Here is a 16,074-nt window from a genome sequence, read left to right as displayed (position 1 = left end):
AGTGGGTTTCCATTTCCTTCTGCAGGGGATCTTCCTGACCCAGGAATCAAAGCCGCATCTCCTGCTTGGCAGGCAGTGCTTTACCACTGAGCCATCTCATTGTTACAGCAGTTCTGTGATCATCCTCATTTCTCATACAAATGAGAAAGTTGGGGTGCAGAGAAGTTGAGAGACACAGTTAGTAACGTAATTTGTTATTTTCTCTAATAGGTTTCCGGGGGGTGATGGGCTCCATTATTCTGTTGCAGTCAAATGGTGGGTAAGACTAAGTAGACAGGTCTGGAGCAGGGGCCGGGATGTCTGCGTCAGCCAAGGACTGGTCAGGCATCTCTGTCCAAATGGCCTCTCGAAGAGGCTAGCTTGTGCTTCCTCCCAGCTTATCAGTGAGAGTCATTGGACATCTTCGCTGGTGGTTGATCAGGCAGGAATTGCAAAACTTCTTATGATCTTGCTTCCAGAATTCAGTGACATCATTTTCACTATAGTCTGTCTGTCAAAATAGATACAGTTCAGCTCAGATGCAAGTAGGTAGAAGAATAGTCACCATGTCTCAATGCGGGAAGAGCTTAAAGTACGTTGAGGCAAGGAACCAATGAAGACCATCTCGCAAGTCGCTACACCAGGATTTGACCCTAAGCAGCCTCACTCCAACCTTTGTATGCTCAACCATTATGCTCTACTGACCTCCACATAGGACAAGACGCAGCCACACTGTGCTCTTGGTGGGTGGTATAAGATATAATGGTGGACAAAGGAAGAGGTAATTAACTTGCCTCCATAAATCAGGGCAGGCTGACAGCAGGAAGTATCACACACACACAGCCCTCCCCCTACTGTGGAGGACAGATTATGACGGCAGTGGGCAGCATTCTACACAATCCCTCCATTACATGAGGTGACCTAAAAGCTGAGGGTGGTTCTGTGAAGAGTCGCTGACCTGGAAATGAGGAGCTGTGATACCCTGTCCCAACTCTATCACATTGTAGGCCTGGAACCTCAAGAGAAAGCAGAAGGTCAAGAAAGGAAAGAACTAGCGTGTCCAGGCCTTTCCAGAACCTTGCAGGGTAGAATTTCTGACCATGTTGTGCCCTCCTCTCCCATCCCCAGATTGGAGACCCACACCTGGTGATCTGTATGGACTGCTCAGCAGACACCATGACCAACCGCCTTCTCCAGAGGAGCCGGAGCAGCCCACAGGCAGATGACAACACCACCACCATCGCCAAGCGCCTTGAGACCTACTACCGGGCCTCCATCCCCGTGGTCGCCTACTATGAGACGAAAACACAGCTACATAAGGTGAGTCAGCTCACAGCCCCCCAAAATGAGCCAACTACCCACTTTTTTTTCAAAAACAGAGAAAAAAAATAGGAAATTTCAGGTTTAGGGATTTTGGAATTAGAACTGCATTGTTGTTGTTCAGTCATTCAGTCGCGTCTGACTCTTTGCAACCCCATGGACTGCAGCACGCCAGGCCTCCCTGTCCTACACCATCTCCTGGAGTTTGCTCAAACTCATGTCGTTTGAGTCAAAGATGCCATCTAACCATCTCATCCTCTGTCATCCCCTTGTCTTCCTGCCTTCAATCTTTCCCAGCATCAGGGTCTTTTCCTGAATGAATCAGCTCTTTGCATCAGGTGGCCAAAGTATTGGAATTTCAGCTTCAACATCAGTCCTTCCAATGAATATTCAGGACTGAGTTCCTTTAGGATGGACTGGTTTGATTTCCTTGCAGTCCAAGGGACTCTCAAGAATCTTCTTCAGCACCACAATTTGAAGGCATGAACTCTCCAGCATTCAGCCTTTTTTATTGTCCAGCTCTCACATCCGTGAACGGCATACAGCTGCACAATTGCGGCCAGAATGTGGGTCCCTTACGCTTTTCACTTTTTGTATCACTCATCACGCGAACCATGAAAAACTGGTCATACAATGTTTACAGAAGTCAATACAATTGCTCCATTTTCCAAGAAGGAGGGAGGGAGGGTGGGAGGAGGGATGAGGCATTAGTTCTGACTTCCAGACCTCAGCTTCACAGGAGAACCTGAAAGGTCTCCTCTAGATCTAAAATTCAACAGCTTCGAATATCTAAATTTTGGCATAGTTCCTCACTGGCACTTGGCTGACTCAATTTCTCGCAATAAGTAATGTCACTAGGAGAAGCAGCATATGGGGGCCAGAAGAGCAGATGAAGTGAAACAGTGAGGAAATGGGTGGTCAGCTCAATGATCATGAGCGATAATCCATGCTGAGTCACTGTTAAGTTCATGAATTTGGGAAAACTACCCAATCTCCATTCATTCACTCATTTAATATATATGTACCAGGCACTTCCTATGGGCCATCCATTACCCTGATGGTTTGGATGCAGGTATTAATATATAGTTCTTGTCTGCTAGAGCCTAGGGTTTAGTAGGTGTGCATGCATGCTAAGTCATTTCAGTCATGTCCTACTCTTTGCAACCCCATGGGCTGTATCCCGAGAGGCTCCTCTGTCCCCAGGATTCTCCAGGCAAGAATACTAGAGTGGGTTGCCATGCCCTCCTCCAGAGGATCTTCCTGACCCAGAGATCAAACCCATGTCTCCTGTGGCTCCTGCTGCCTTGCAGGCAGATTCTTTACCACTGAGCCACCCAGGAAGCCAGGGTTTAATAGGGCAGACAGACAAATCAGTAATCACAAGATGGAGTGAAAACGAGCAGAGAGTAAGTTCTAAGGGCCCTTTAACCTGATCTAAAAGGATACAGAAGGAAGGTCACCAGAGAAGAACTAAGCTGAGCCCAAGGTGGGGGTGCTGTGAGGGGAGCAGAGCACTTCACACCGAAGGAGCTTGACTGTGACATAAAGTGCCAAGAAAAAGAGGGAGTGGTGGGTGTGGAGAGGCAAGCAGAGACCAGATCAAGGTGAACCCATCCTAGGAGCAAATAATTGTCCTGAGAATGATGGGAGCTACTGAAGGGAACAGACATAGTCAGGGTTTCCACTTTGAAAGCTCACTCTATCAGCCTATTGGGGAATGGATCCCAAGAAGATTAGGCCAGGAGACCACTGGGAAGTGGGATGGATCCAGGAACCAAACCCTCAGAACCCAACACAGAGGAGAGAGAGTAGACAGCTACTATTTGCTTTTTCTAGAAAGTTAAAAGGTGACATCTTCAATCAATAATGTGTCTTGGAGGCAGCTACATGATTGATTCCTTGGGAAAAACCACTGACAATGAAATCTTACCTTCTGAGCCAGTTAATTGTCCATTTTCCAGACCCTTAAGAACTTAACCCTGTTTAGTATCTGAGAGGTGTCCCATGACTTAGCTCAGAGGTGTCACGTATGTGACATGAGAGCCATCACCCCCACCGTCTTCACCCACAGCAGCCACTGCTAAGCCATCGTTGCTTTTTCCTGAGGACCTCGACTTGGCCTTGGGATGTTAGCGCAGCACAACAGGCAGCTCCTTCCAGTCACTAGGACTTGATGTACAAGGCGAATCCTATTTGCTGTGCTCCATGTAGCCTTGAAAGTGAAAGTCACTCAGTCGTGTCCGACTCTGTGACCCCATGGACTATACAGTCCATGCAGTTCTCCAGGCCAGAATACTGGAGTGGGTAACCTTTCCCTTCTCCAGGGGATCTTCCCAACCCAAGGATCAAAACCAGGTCTCCCACATTGCAGGTGGATTCTTTACCAGCTGAGCCACAAAGGAAGCCCAAGAATACTGGAGTGGGTAGCCTATCCCTTCTCCAGGGGATGTTCCCAACCCAGGAATCAAACTGGGGTCTCCTGCCTTGCAAGCAGGTTCTATAACAATTGAGCTATCAGGAAAGCCCCTCGTGTAGCCTTGGTTGCCACATAAAACAAAGACCTAGATCTTTAAATAAGCAAACAAAAAGTATATCATAAAAAGGCAGGATCTTAATAATTTGGATGACAAAGGTCTTTTCAGGGCTCATGATTTCCACCCTCATGCCACCTGGAACACAGATGGAAATTATCCAAAGAGAAGAGGGTTTCTTCCTCTTTCAAGATTTACAGAAGTGAGAAAATCCCGAATTAAGACTTTAGCCACTTTCAGAGTCAGGAAAGCCCTTTTATCTCTCTTCTGTATCTTTCTAGCCTAAGTTCTACATGCTCACAAGTGATTGGCGAGTGGACACAGGGCTAACCGAGTTCTCCAATACAACTGATCTCTGGGATCCTCCTTAGAAATAGCTTAGTGGGGAAGGGAGCTTCCCGTAGCATGTGGCTCAGCTCTTCAGCTTCCCCCACCTTGTGGAGATGCTGGCAGCTGGGTCTGTGGTGAGGTAACGTGTATGAACCATTGGCAAATATTTAAAACCACTGCAAGTTCTGACTCCAGAGCAGTGTGGGCTCCAGCCCTCAGTACTCCCCGGGGGCCTCTTGGAGGAAGTCGCTTCGTCCCTGCTCCTGCCCCGGGCTGTCCTCCCCATGTAGCTGCCGAGATGAACAGGCTTCCTCCCCCACCTGGAGCAGAGTCAGTGCAGGGTAGCCTCGTGCCAGCCCAGGGACCCAGGGAGGGGAGACTGGTTTGTAGGCGCCCCATGGGGCTTGCCAGCAACTCAGGCCACAGGCGGGGATTAGAGAAGAAGTGGGGGAGCCGGCTGGCTTGGTCTGTACTGGAGAAGGTGAAAGCCTCTGGCTCTTTGTGTTTTCTGGCCATCTGGGCTCTTGCCTAGCCTCCGAGCACCAGTTTGATCAGCTCCTGATCTCAAGCGATAGCCTGCATCTTGTTCCTGTGATGCTGTTTGGAGTCTTAGTACCCCCTCCCTGTCTCATTAGTAACTGAGTCCAAGGCAGGACTGCTAACCTCCAGGTGGACTCCGGGATCATGTAAGGAGTTTTCTTAAACTACATGGGGGTGGTGAATGAACTTCGAGATACAGTGAGACCATTCAGTAGCTCAGTGAGATTTCTTTAGGAATTAGAGCCACAGAAACACTCCAGACCAGAAAAAGTCCACCCTGCAAAAACACTTCCCTCTGACCTGTGTTGCCCACTTATGCTTACCCTCCATCCAGCCCCTGACATCACCCTGATGATGTTGATGTGTGTGTGCTTGGCCATGTCCAACTCTAGCCTGCCAGGTTCTGTCCGTGGGATTTTTCAGGCAAGAATACAGGAGTGGGTTGCCATTTCCCACTCCAGGGGATCTTCTGACTTAGGGATCCAAGCCAAATTCCTGTGTCTCCTGCATTGCAGGGGGCTTCTTTACCTCCTGAGCCATCAGGAAAGCCCACTGCCTAATGATAGTCAGTCCTTTTTGCCACCAACTATCTGGAAAAGTGCAAGGAATTTCAAACAAAAGTTTAAAAAAAAAGCTAAGTTTATAGAGCCACTGCCTTATTCTTTGTTATTGCCATCATGATATAATGATGTAAAAGTTAGAACTTCTTGTAACATAAACCAAGGAGTGGAAGCATATGTGACCCAAATGGATCCTCTGACCTTCCATTTTCCCTTCTAATAAAGTCAGGTTTCTGCTGCATCTAAGAAAGAGTTAGAACTTTTGTCCATGTCACTCCCTTCCTCCTTGCACTCAAAGCAGACATCATTAGGCAATTGTGGTTCTTCTTTCCTATCCATTCTGGACATTGCCTTGGAAATTTTATCAGGGACTTCCCTGGCGGTCCGGTGGTTAAGAATCTGCTTACAGAGCTTCGCTGGTGACTCAGTGATAAAGAATCCGCCTGCCGATGCAGGAGACGCAGGTTCGAGGGATCCGGGAAGATCCCACATGCCATGGAGCAAGCAACTAAGCCCGTGTACCACAGCTCTTGATCCTGGGTCCTAGAAGCCAGGAGCCGCAGGTACGGAAGCGGAAGAGCCTTCAAGCCCATGCTCCCCAGCAAGAGCAGCCACCACAATGAAAAAGCCCAAGCATCACAACCAAAGTAGCCCCCACTCACCACAACTAGAAAAAAGCCTGCACAGCAACAAAGACCCAGCACAGCCAAAAATAAATAGATAAACAAAAAGATGAAAAAGGATTAAATTTAAAAAAAAAAAGAATCAGCCTATGTAGGGGGTGCAGGTTCAATCCCTGGTGGGGAAAATAAGATCCCATGTGGCTCACAGCCAAAAACCCAAAACATAAAGCAGAAGCAATATTGTGATAAATTCAATAAAGACTTTAAAAATGGTCCACATCAAAAAATCTTTAAAAAAAGTTTATCAACACAGCAGTACAGGTAGTCTCACCCAACTCGCTAGAGTTGACCCATAAGAGAAAGCTTTTTCACCTTGAGTGAGAGAATTTATAATTGAAAAAATAATTGAAATGCATCATTTTGATGGGCTTCCCAGGTGGCAATAGTGGTAAAGAATCTGACTGCCAGTGCAGGAGACATAAGAGACTGAAGTTTGATCACTGGGTTGGGAAGATCCCCTGGAGAAGGAATTGGCAACCCACTCCAGTATTCTTGCCTGGAGAATCCCATGGACAGAGGAGCCCAGTGGGCTACAGTCCATGGGGCCACAAATAGTCAGACACAACTGAAGTGACTTAGCACGCACATAGCATTTTAAAGTGAATGACATAGGAACTGTCCAGAGGCTCCCTGGTGGAGACAAATACTGATTTGAGTGTAAGAAAGCCAGAGTCACTGAGGTGTGCATGCCCTTTGGGAACTTGGTGAATCATTTCACTGCTAAACCTTTCAGCAGAATAGAATGAATGGACAAAATGGGTTCTCCTGGAATACCCTAGGTCTGTCACTCTATGCTTCTCAGGGGGAAAAAAAAAAAAAAAAAAAAATATATATATATATATATATATATATATATATATATATATATATATATATTTCTAGTCGTGCATACTTTTCTTAGAAAAGTATGTTTTAGAAAATACAAAAAAGTAGGTAGTCCCATAACTCAGAGGCAAACATTCCTGATTGTTTCTTTCATATCTTTTTGCTATGAATTTTTAAAGCATGATGCTGACCACAGGTATATTCATGAGATTGCAGATAACAGCTGGCCTAACCTGAAACATGGAGCTTACTTGTAAGGTGATGCGAACCAAGGCTGAAACAGGTCCAGGAAGCCTGTGGGACCAGGCTCCTTTCTGCTCCTCACACCTGTCTTCCCCTTCTTCACTCTCAAATCCTGATTTTTCTCTTTCTCTGGTCCAGAAGCTAGAATATGGCAAACATACAGCTTCCACGTTCATGTTCCCGCAACAGGTCCAAATTCCTGAAAGAAATATTCTGACTGGCCTTGCTTTCTCTGGTCCGTGGCCCTACCAGTTATGGCCGGGCAGGTGGGGTCACGTGGGGCTTTTTCATCTGTTCTGTGGCTGTTTATTCAGTGCACACTTCATGTCAGATTCTTGGTGCTGGAGACACAGCACTAAAAATCCCTCACTGTTTAAAAAAGAGCAGTAGACAAGAAAACAATTGCTGATAGGATTAGCTCTATGAAAAAACAAAACAGAGTGGGTTGTTACGGGTGAAAAGTCTCTAAGGAGATAGCATTTGAATTAAGATCAGACTAATAAAACTACGGTTACCCGATTGCCTGGGACTTGTCCCTGAAAATTGGGTGGGGAACAAGAAATTCCCAGAAGAAAAGATCTTGTAAACTGGGAGAAATTCCAGAAATAGCTTCCTCAAGTGGCATGTACAGAAGTGTATAAATTGATATTTAAAACCTCTCCTTTTGCTAAGGATATAGCTGCTTTTAAAAAAAACAAACTAGAAAATTTAAGAGTATAAAGATAAAAATTACCCAGAATTCTTCCACCCAAAGATAAAACAATGATAAACAAAGAAAACATTTTGATATATTTTCTTACATTCGTGTTTCTTCACTTTTAATATGCTTTTTGCTCCTGGGATCATAAGCTCAGAAACATCCCCCAGCCCAGAGGAAGCAGTCCTGACAATAGATGATATCAGTTCCTGGGTTATTTATTAGTCTTAATCAATTTAGAAAATAAAAAGAGAAGCCAGTGACTCATTAAACAGGCACTTAACAGATGCAGAAAATCCACTTCCTTGGCAACTCGGCATTTATAAAGGAGAAAATAAGTTATTCACTCTGCAGCTCTTCTGCTAAAATGTCCCAACTTCATAAATAGTTTAGCCATTTTTAGTAAGTCTGAAATATAGCTGTACGCATTTATTGTTCCGGGTAGTCATCCAACCTGGCAGGAGACTGCCTGTGAACTGAGGGATAAAGAATGAGAAATGTCATTGCTGGTACTTCCATGAAAGGAGTGGAAGCAGAAGGCAGCATTGGTTCAAATTTTACCCCTTGGCTGTAACAATCCGTTTGATAGCCCTAAATCAATTGAATTCTTAAGACTGGAGTCTAATACGAGGCAAGGAAACCCCAAATTACTTGTATACTTTGAATTCTCTGTATGTGAATCCTTCATTTTAATTATTCTTTCAATTGGCTAAAATAATTTGAACGAATTTTTAGTTCAATCCCTCTATGACTGTCTGGAAGTGTCGTTATGGTGGTTTTATACATCAAATACCATTTCACTAGATCTAAAATTTAAGTCATAATATTTCTCTATCAAAAGTCAACATTGCACCATTGTTTTCAACCATTTAGTGTTGTGGAGAAAAGGCCAAAACAAATTTGGAAGTAAACTTTTTTCAACTTGTATCTTTAAAGAAATATTTTACTGTCTTTCCACATAATTCAAAATTTGTGTCCAGATATAGGTCTGATTTTCACTGATCCTCAATGGCATGATAATTTTGTTTTAACTGAAGAACATTTTCTATAAGTATGTTTTATGTACCACTGTTTCTTGTTTTTCTCAAGTACACACAGATCTCTTCCTTCTACCCCGGTGCCATCTGATAGAAATTTAATGTGAGCCACATGTGTAATTTTAAATTTTCTAGTAGCCATAATTTAAAGAGGAAAAGGAAACAAGTGACACATTTTACCAGGCCTGTGAAATCTGGTGTGCACTTCACACTCACAGCACACACAGCTCATTTGCGGTCGCCACGTTGCAAGGGCTCAGCAGCAACAGTGACTTCTGGACTAGACAGCTCAGTTTTCTTTCTATAAGCCACTCCATTATTTTCAATTTTTTTCTGTCTACTTTCTAGGAAAAATCCCAAAGTTGTCTTCCACGTTACCCAACTCAATTTTCTACTGCGTTGTTCCTACTTTCCAGCTACCAACATTGATTTTAATTCTCATGTGTGTTTTTTTGTATTTTTGCCTTAGCTGTTTCTTTTCATCTGATGCTGTTGCTATTCCAGTCTAAACCTGTTCTCATTTCATGACTTTCTGCTCTTATTGATAGCAACCATGTCTTCTTACATACTGCATACTGTTTAAACTAACAATGAAAGTGAAAATATTAGTCCTTGAGTTGTGTCGGACTTTTTGTGGCCCTATGGACTCCTCTGTCCATGGAATTCTCCAGGCGAGAATACTGGAATGGGTTGCCATTCCCTTCTCCAGCGGATCTTCCCAACCCAGGGATCAAACCCGGCTCCCCTGCATTGTAGGCAGGTTCTTTACCATCTGAGCCACCAGGGAAGCTCAAAATATACATTAATTGTCCCTGCTGTGTGCTCTTACAAACACCATTTTTCTCACCATCTTTGTATTTATCATGTTTTGCTGTTTATTTCTTTACTTCTCTACATCTACCAACAAGAAGTAAACTCTTTCCCCTTGCCATCCCTCTCCCTCTCCCTCTTTCTGACATTAATCAACACATACTTCTTCTATGGTGGAAAGTTCTGATTTCATGAAAATACTACCATCCTGTACACATCCTGAAGCATCTGGAAGTCAGTACATATTGCAGAAATGTTTTCTTTTAATAGTTACTAACATTCCATATTATATATATTATCTAATTTATTCAACCAGTTTATTTCTCATGTAGTTTGGTTACTACCAACTATGCAGTAAATAAACACATTCATTTAGGCTTTTGTTTCTAGTATGAGAGACTGCTGATCTATTTTAAGCAGAGACCTCTTAATCTCCTTCACCAATTTCTCCCAAGCCCACCAACCCCCCTTCCCCACCCTTCTGGCAGCCACCCATCTTTTCTCTGAGAGTCTGTTTTTACTTTGTTTTGTTTGCCTCTGTCATGACTTATTTCACTTAGCACAGTATCCTCTAGATGAGTCTATGTTGTCATTCTTTTCATGGCTGAGTAGATTTCCACTGTGTATACGTACCCCGTCGTCTTTATCTATTCATCTGCTGATGAATGTTTAGGTTGCTCCCATATCTTGATTATTGTGAACAGTGGTGCATATATGTTTTCCCATTAGTGTTTTTGTTTTCTTTGGGTAAATATCCAGAAGTGAAATTGCTGAATCATGTGGTAGTTCTGTTTTTAATTTTTTAAGGAACATCCATACATCCATATTATTTTCCACAGTGTGTGTAGCAATTTATATTCCCATCAACAGTACACAGGGGTTCTTTTTCTCTACGTCCTTATCAATATGTTATTTTTCGTCTTTTTGATAATAGCCATTCTGACAGGTGTGAGGTGACATCTCTCTGTGGCCTTGATTTGCATTTCCCTGATGAACTGTGACATTGAGCGTGTTTGCATGTGTCTGTCGGCCACCTGTATGTCTCTTTAGGAAAAGTACCTATTCTAGCCTTCTTCAAAATAGACATTTCATTTCCCACTCATTTCCCTTTCTCTCTCTGTTACACTGAGAATTCTTTGAAACACAGAAAAGCTTTGGGATTTCCCCGGTCCTGGATGCCTGGCCTCTTTGGTCAAGGCCCCACCTCAGCTGAGTTCCTTCTCAGTTCTGAGTCTGCAGCTTCCTCACATTCAGTCTGGACCTGCCTTGCCTGAGTGCTCCTAGCAACCTGGACCTGGAGACAGCCCTCTCTCCTGCCCGCTGGCCCCGGAGAAAGGAAGGTGCATGAAGGAGAGAGTGAGTGACTTAGAGGAACCCTGAGATTCTGTCCTCCCGCTTGGCAAATGAGACATAAATCTCCCGTCTGTCTCTGAGAGACTTAAGAAACTCATTTCTTATGACTCTGCTTGAAAGAATCTTCTTTCTACCCTCCGCCACCCTTCTGATCAGCAGGCTTTCACTAGATTCCCACAAAGAGCTTTTGATTCAGCCCAGCGTTCTCTGCACCCCTGTGGTCCTGTTGAAAAGAGTTGTGCTCACTGCAGGCTTGTCTTCCCCCAGAACAGCAGGCGGAAGAGAACGCCAGCCCTTTGTTCTCTTCTGAACACAGTCTTAATTGTCTTTCTCCGGTTGCTTTCATCATGGGCAGGCTTTGTTTTAACCAGCTCAGGGCAGTCCTTTCTTTGGGCTCCAGTCCCCTCTCGAGAACCTTCCCAGGAGCCACCGCCACGGATTCTACCAGCAGAGAATTGGCGCTGTTCCGTCCAGGGCCTTGCCAGAGTCCATAGACATTCATGGGGCGTCTCCAATGTCCAAATGCTGGGTGCTTGCTGCTGGGTATTCCGAGAGGAAAAGAGACGCGTCAGACTCTGCACCCACAGCATGGCTGTAAATGTAGTAATAGGATTTACAAAATGTTTCAAGTATTTGGAGGCACAGAACTTGGGCCTGGAGAGGCAGATAACAGTTTCAGAAAGAAGATGACATTTGAGCTGGGTCTACAGGGAGAGTAGAAGTTTCGAGCCAGATGGAAGGGAGGGGACCGAGGCGCTGACATGAGAAAGAGCCCAGTAATGCTAGTACAGGACGAAGTGCATACAGATGGATTAAAGCGGTGGCAGACTTGACTGAAAAGCAAGGTGAAGGCGTCATTCCTCCTTTATGCAATAAATTTTCTAGAAGGAATTATCCAGTAGAGATATGATCTGGGCCAAGTAGGTAATTTACAATTTCCTAGTATTCTCATTCACCAAGGAAAAAAAAAAAGTAACAAAAACCAAGTCATATTAATTTAACACTATATTTTCTTTAACCTAACATAGCCTAAATATTATCATTTTAACATTTAATCAATATAAAAAATAATATTGGGATGGTTTTACATTCTTTTTTTAATCTCTGTCTTCAAAATCTGGTACTTAAGCCTATCTCAATTCACGTGCTAAATTTTCATCAGAAATACTAGGATGGTATTTGTATTTCATAAAATTTACAGTTGAAAAGGTAGATTTCACATACTCAAGTTGTTCAAATATATTTTAAATTTTCCAATAGCTGAGTCAAGTATTAGTTTTTAAAGTTAATTTTAATTACAGAACATCAAAAACTTAATTCCTCTGGTGTACTGACCACATTTCAAGTGTTCAGAAGCCACCTGTGTCTGGTAGCTGCTGTATCCTGGGTAGTCCTAGCTTCTTTGAGGAAGTTTGAACTAAGCCCTGCAAGTAAGGAAGGGAACCACTGACTCATTTCAAGCAGGGACATGGCTGATCAGATCTGTTTAGAAAGGACAGTTTGTGGAGAAGGAAATGGCAGCCCACTCCAGTATTCTTGCCTGGGAAATCCCATGGACAGAGAAGCCTGGCAGGCTACAGCCCATGGGGTCACGTAAGAGTCGGACATGACTTAGCAACTAAAGAACAATAACAGCAACAACTAGGAGACATATTCCTATAAAACTGTTTTCCTTTTTTTGTGTGTTTGTTTATTCTCTTCATTCACCTCTTTGTCAACAATTGTATTATCAAAGATAATTGCACTATAAAACAAATATATTTTATCCTTTTCTATATGATTGTTCAAATGTTGATTTTCTTATTGACACCTGGACATAAATCATACAGCTTCACAAACTTGACATGTTTTTGATACTGCAATAGTTTTGTGCTTTACAGTCACAGCACATGATTAATCCTATTTTGCATGATTGTGTCAAGAAAGATAAATTGTATGCTGCACTTGAAAAAAGAAAAAAGAAAGGATTGTTTTTTTTTCCACCTCTGTGAAAAGATCTGTTAGTCAAATAAACTTCAGACAAAATTGGGAGGAGGAAAAGGAAGGAAAGATAGTAGCAAGTTTAAATGGGCAGACTGCTGTTACCCTGGGAAGTCCTGTGAAGAGAGCAGTCATCAACGTGCAGATTATGAATCATCCTTGTAGTTTTGTTAAAGCTCGTCCTTAAAGCTCTCTAAAGTAAAGGTGTACATTGTCCTCCTTCTTTCTAAGGCCTTGAGAGTGAGAAGGAATGTGTGATGTGACCAGATTAATGAAATGGACAACTCCCCAGGGGCAGCCTTTTTCATGATCCTGACTTTGGAAAAGCGCATCTAATGATTGTCCACAGACATGCACAAGTTCTAAGCATCCCTCTCCTCTGGCCACAGGGATCCCTGTGGTTGAACAGAGGATGGGGTGAGAGGAGGAAGAAGGTGGCCCACACAATCAGCATAAACCACTCAGTGGCAGCTTGGGTTTGTCCCGGGAGCCCCATGGCGCCAATACATGAAAAATGAAACTCAAGCAATGTTTTGAATAGTGTGGGAAAATTCAGGAAAAACACTCCATCTGGGCAGTGTTTAAAACAGCCGACTATTTTATGGTTCATAAATTCATAGAACTAAAGAGAAAGAGTAGACAAAATGTGCCAGTCCTAGGGTGATATAACTACTTTCCTAATTCATGATCTGTTCCGCTGACAGCTGAGCAGAAATGTTATCTCTGACTGCTCTACTTTTCCTTTGAGAAGTCATGTGAAACCTCAGAAATTTAATCATAGCTCCTGTGCTCTGGCCTTTAGTTTTCTTATTTAAAAAATCTTTTGTATATTGGTCACTTAACTGCAGGACTTTATATCAAGTCTCAGAACAAGAAGGGTAAGTTCTTCAGGCAAATCCACTTACCTGGTTTTCAATTAAATTAAAGATATGAAAACCTCATACATTCTGACTCAGCTGATTCAGAACTGGAGCTCCTTTGGGGAAAGATCATGAGGTTTACTTTCAGTTTTCATGGGGAAAGAGGGTTGCTGTACATTGATATTATCAGCGCTGATTACAGGTTGAAAACTGACTGTAAGTGGGAGGATACCATATTTTCGAGTTTGCACAATTGCTGAGGAAGCTCTCTTCACACTGAACAGTCAGTGTGCTGTTTACACAGGATTCTCGTCTGTTCACTAAGGACTTAACACTAGCGCCTTGTGAGCTAGTTGAAATTTGCTGAAGTTGTGAGCACCGAGAATAGTTCCTGTTGCTTAGAAAGCACTTAGGAGGTTGGTTCTTTTCCATTTCCTATGAGTTCCACAGTTACATATGAAAATATAAGCCACTGGTTGTTCTCTTAAAATACTCCCCTTGTGGGTATTAGATGAGATTCAGGAAATGTCCAGGTAATTGCTCAAGAACTGACAGATTTGGAGAGTAGACAGAAGGCTTTCGTCCCACTCTGTTACTTGGGCTCTCTTTCGCTCCATAAAGTCCAACCCATTCTTTTCCCAACATGCTCATGCCCACATGCACGTGCACACACACACACACACACACACACATCTGTGTGCACCTCATTGGCTCTAAAATTCTATTCTCAGAGTCTTGCTTCTGGGGGCCTAATGAGGGTCTCAGATTAGCTTCATAGATTTCCCACTCACCCGAGTCAAAGGCTGCTTTCTCCATCTAGAAAGCCTGATTATTTGATTTTGTCTTGAAATCTCCTCACGTCCTTGGGCTCCACAGAGGCACACACCACAGCACGTGACTCTGGATGGCAATGAGCAGCTTTCTTTTCTTTAATTAAATAAATAAATCCCTGGATTTAAGCCACAAAGCAAAATGAAGAAGGGAGGTTTTGGATGGAAATAGAAGTGGGAAATGGTCCAGTTAAAGCTCCAGAGCATGACTCACTCCTGCAGCCAAGCTCGCAGCTCCCCCCAGACATCAGCCTTGGCCTGATTGACAAGATCCTGCTGAAATGCTTTCTACCCCCCGGTCTCCTCTATTGGAAAATACCAAGTGTCACCCTTCAGATGCTTGTGCTCACTCCCTCTTGTATCTAAAACCAAGTTGCCCATCTTTTACAGAGGGGAATCCCATACCATTCTACAAAGTCCAGATTGCGGGTCAGAAAATAGACTCCAACAGTGTATTTCTGTCCCTACAACAGCCTGTTTATGTAAAGAAAGGGAAGAAGGAATGGGAAAATGAGGGTATTTTTTCTTTTTTCTTTAACCTTTATTGAAATATAGTCAATTTACGATGTGTTAGTTTCAGGTGTCAGCAAAGTGATTCCATTATACTTATGTATATACACATACTTCTTAAGACTCTTTTCCATTATAGGTTACTGCAATATATTGAGTACAGTTCCTGTGCTTCCCTGGTGGCCCAGGGGTGAAGTATCTGCCTGCAATACAGGGGGCGCGGGTTCCATCCCTGGGTCGGCAATGTCCCCTGGAGAAGGAACCCACTCAAGTATACTTGCCTGAGAAATCCCATGAACAAAGGAGCGTGGCAGGCTGTAGTCCACGGGGTCACCAGAGTCAGATACAACTTAGCGACTGCACCACCACCATTACCACCACTCTGTGCTATACGATAGGTCCTTGTTGTTTATCTATTTTACATGGGGTAGTCTGAAAAGGGAAAAGTGTTAGTCGCTCAGTCATGCCTGACTCTTTTTCGACCCCATGCACTGTAGCCCGCCAGGCTCCTCTGTCCTTAGAATTCTCCAGGCAAGAATACTGGAGTGGGTAACCATTCCCTTCTCCAGAATATCTTCCCGACCCAGGGATTGAACCTGGATCTCCTGCATTACAGGCAGATTCTTCTTTAGTGTCTGAGCCACAGGGAGTCACCCAGTAGTAAGTATATTTTAATTTCAAACTCCTAATTTATCCCTCCCCAATGCCTTTTCCCTTTGGTAACCATAAATTTGTTTTCTATGTCTATTAGTCTATTTCTGTTTAGTAAATAAGTTCATTTGTGTCATTATTTTTAGATTCCACAAATAAGCAATACCATATGGTATTTGTCTTTTTCTGACTTACTTCACTTAGTGTGACAGTCTCTAGGTCCAGCCATGTTGCTGCAAATGCCATTATTTCATTCTTTTTAATGGCAAGATAATATTTCATTGTGTATATATACCACATCTTCTTTATCCATTCATCTGTCAATGGACCTTTAA

At 43.3% G+C, this 16,074-nt stretch overlaps 1 protein-coding gene across 3 annotated transcripts in view; it reads left to right on the top strand.

Moving 5' to 3' along the window:
• AK5 (adenylate kinase 5) overlaps window positions 1-16,074 on the top strand; it is a 259,777-nt gene that overhangs the window by 238,971 nt on the left and 4,732 nt on the right. For all 3 annotated transcript variants that reach the window (XM_043878033.1, XM_043878032.1, XM_043878031.1), the window contains one exon: window positions 1,108-1,299. In XM_043878033.1, the coding sequence (XP_043733968.1) occupies window positions 1,108-1,299 (192 nt within the window). The remainder of the gene's footprint in view (window positions 1-1,107; window positions 1,300-16,074) is intronic.

The sequence above is a fragment of the Cervus elaphus genome, chromosome 20 (genome assembly GCF_910594005.1).
Source record: "Cervus elaphus chromosome 20, mCerEla1.1, whole genome shotgun sequence".
In the NCBI taxonomy this organism is placed as follows: domain Eukaryota; kingdom Metazoa; phylum Chordata; class Mammalia; order Artiodactyla; family Cervidae; genus Cervus; species Cervus elaphus.
The sequence above is the reverse complement of the archived record's forward strand: the minus strand, read 5'-3'. Positions and strand labels throughout refer to the sequence as shown.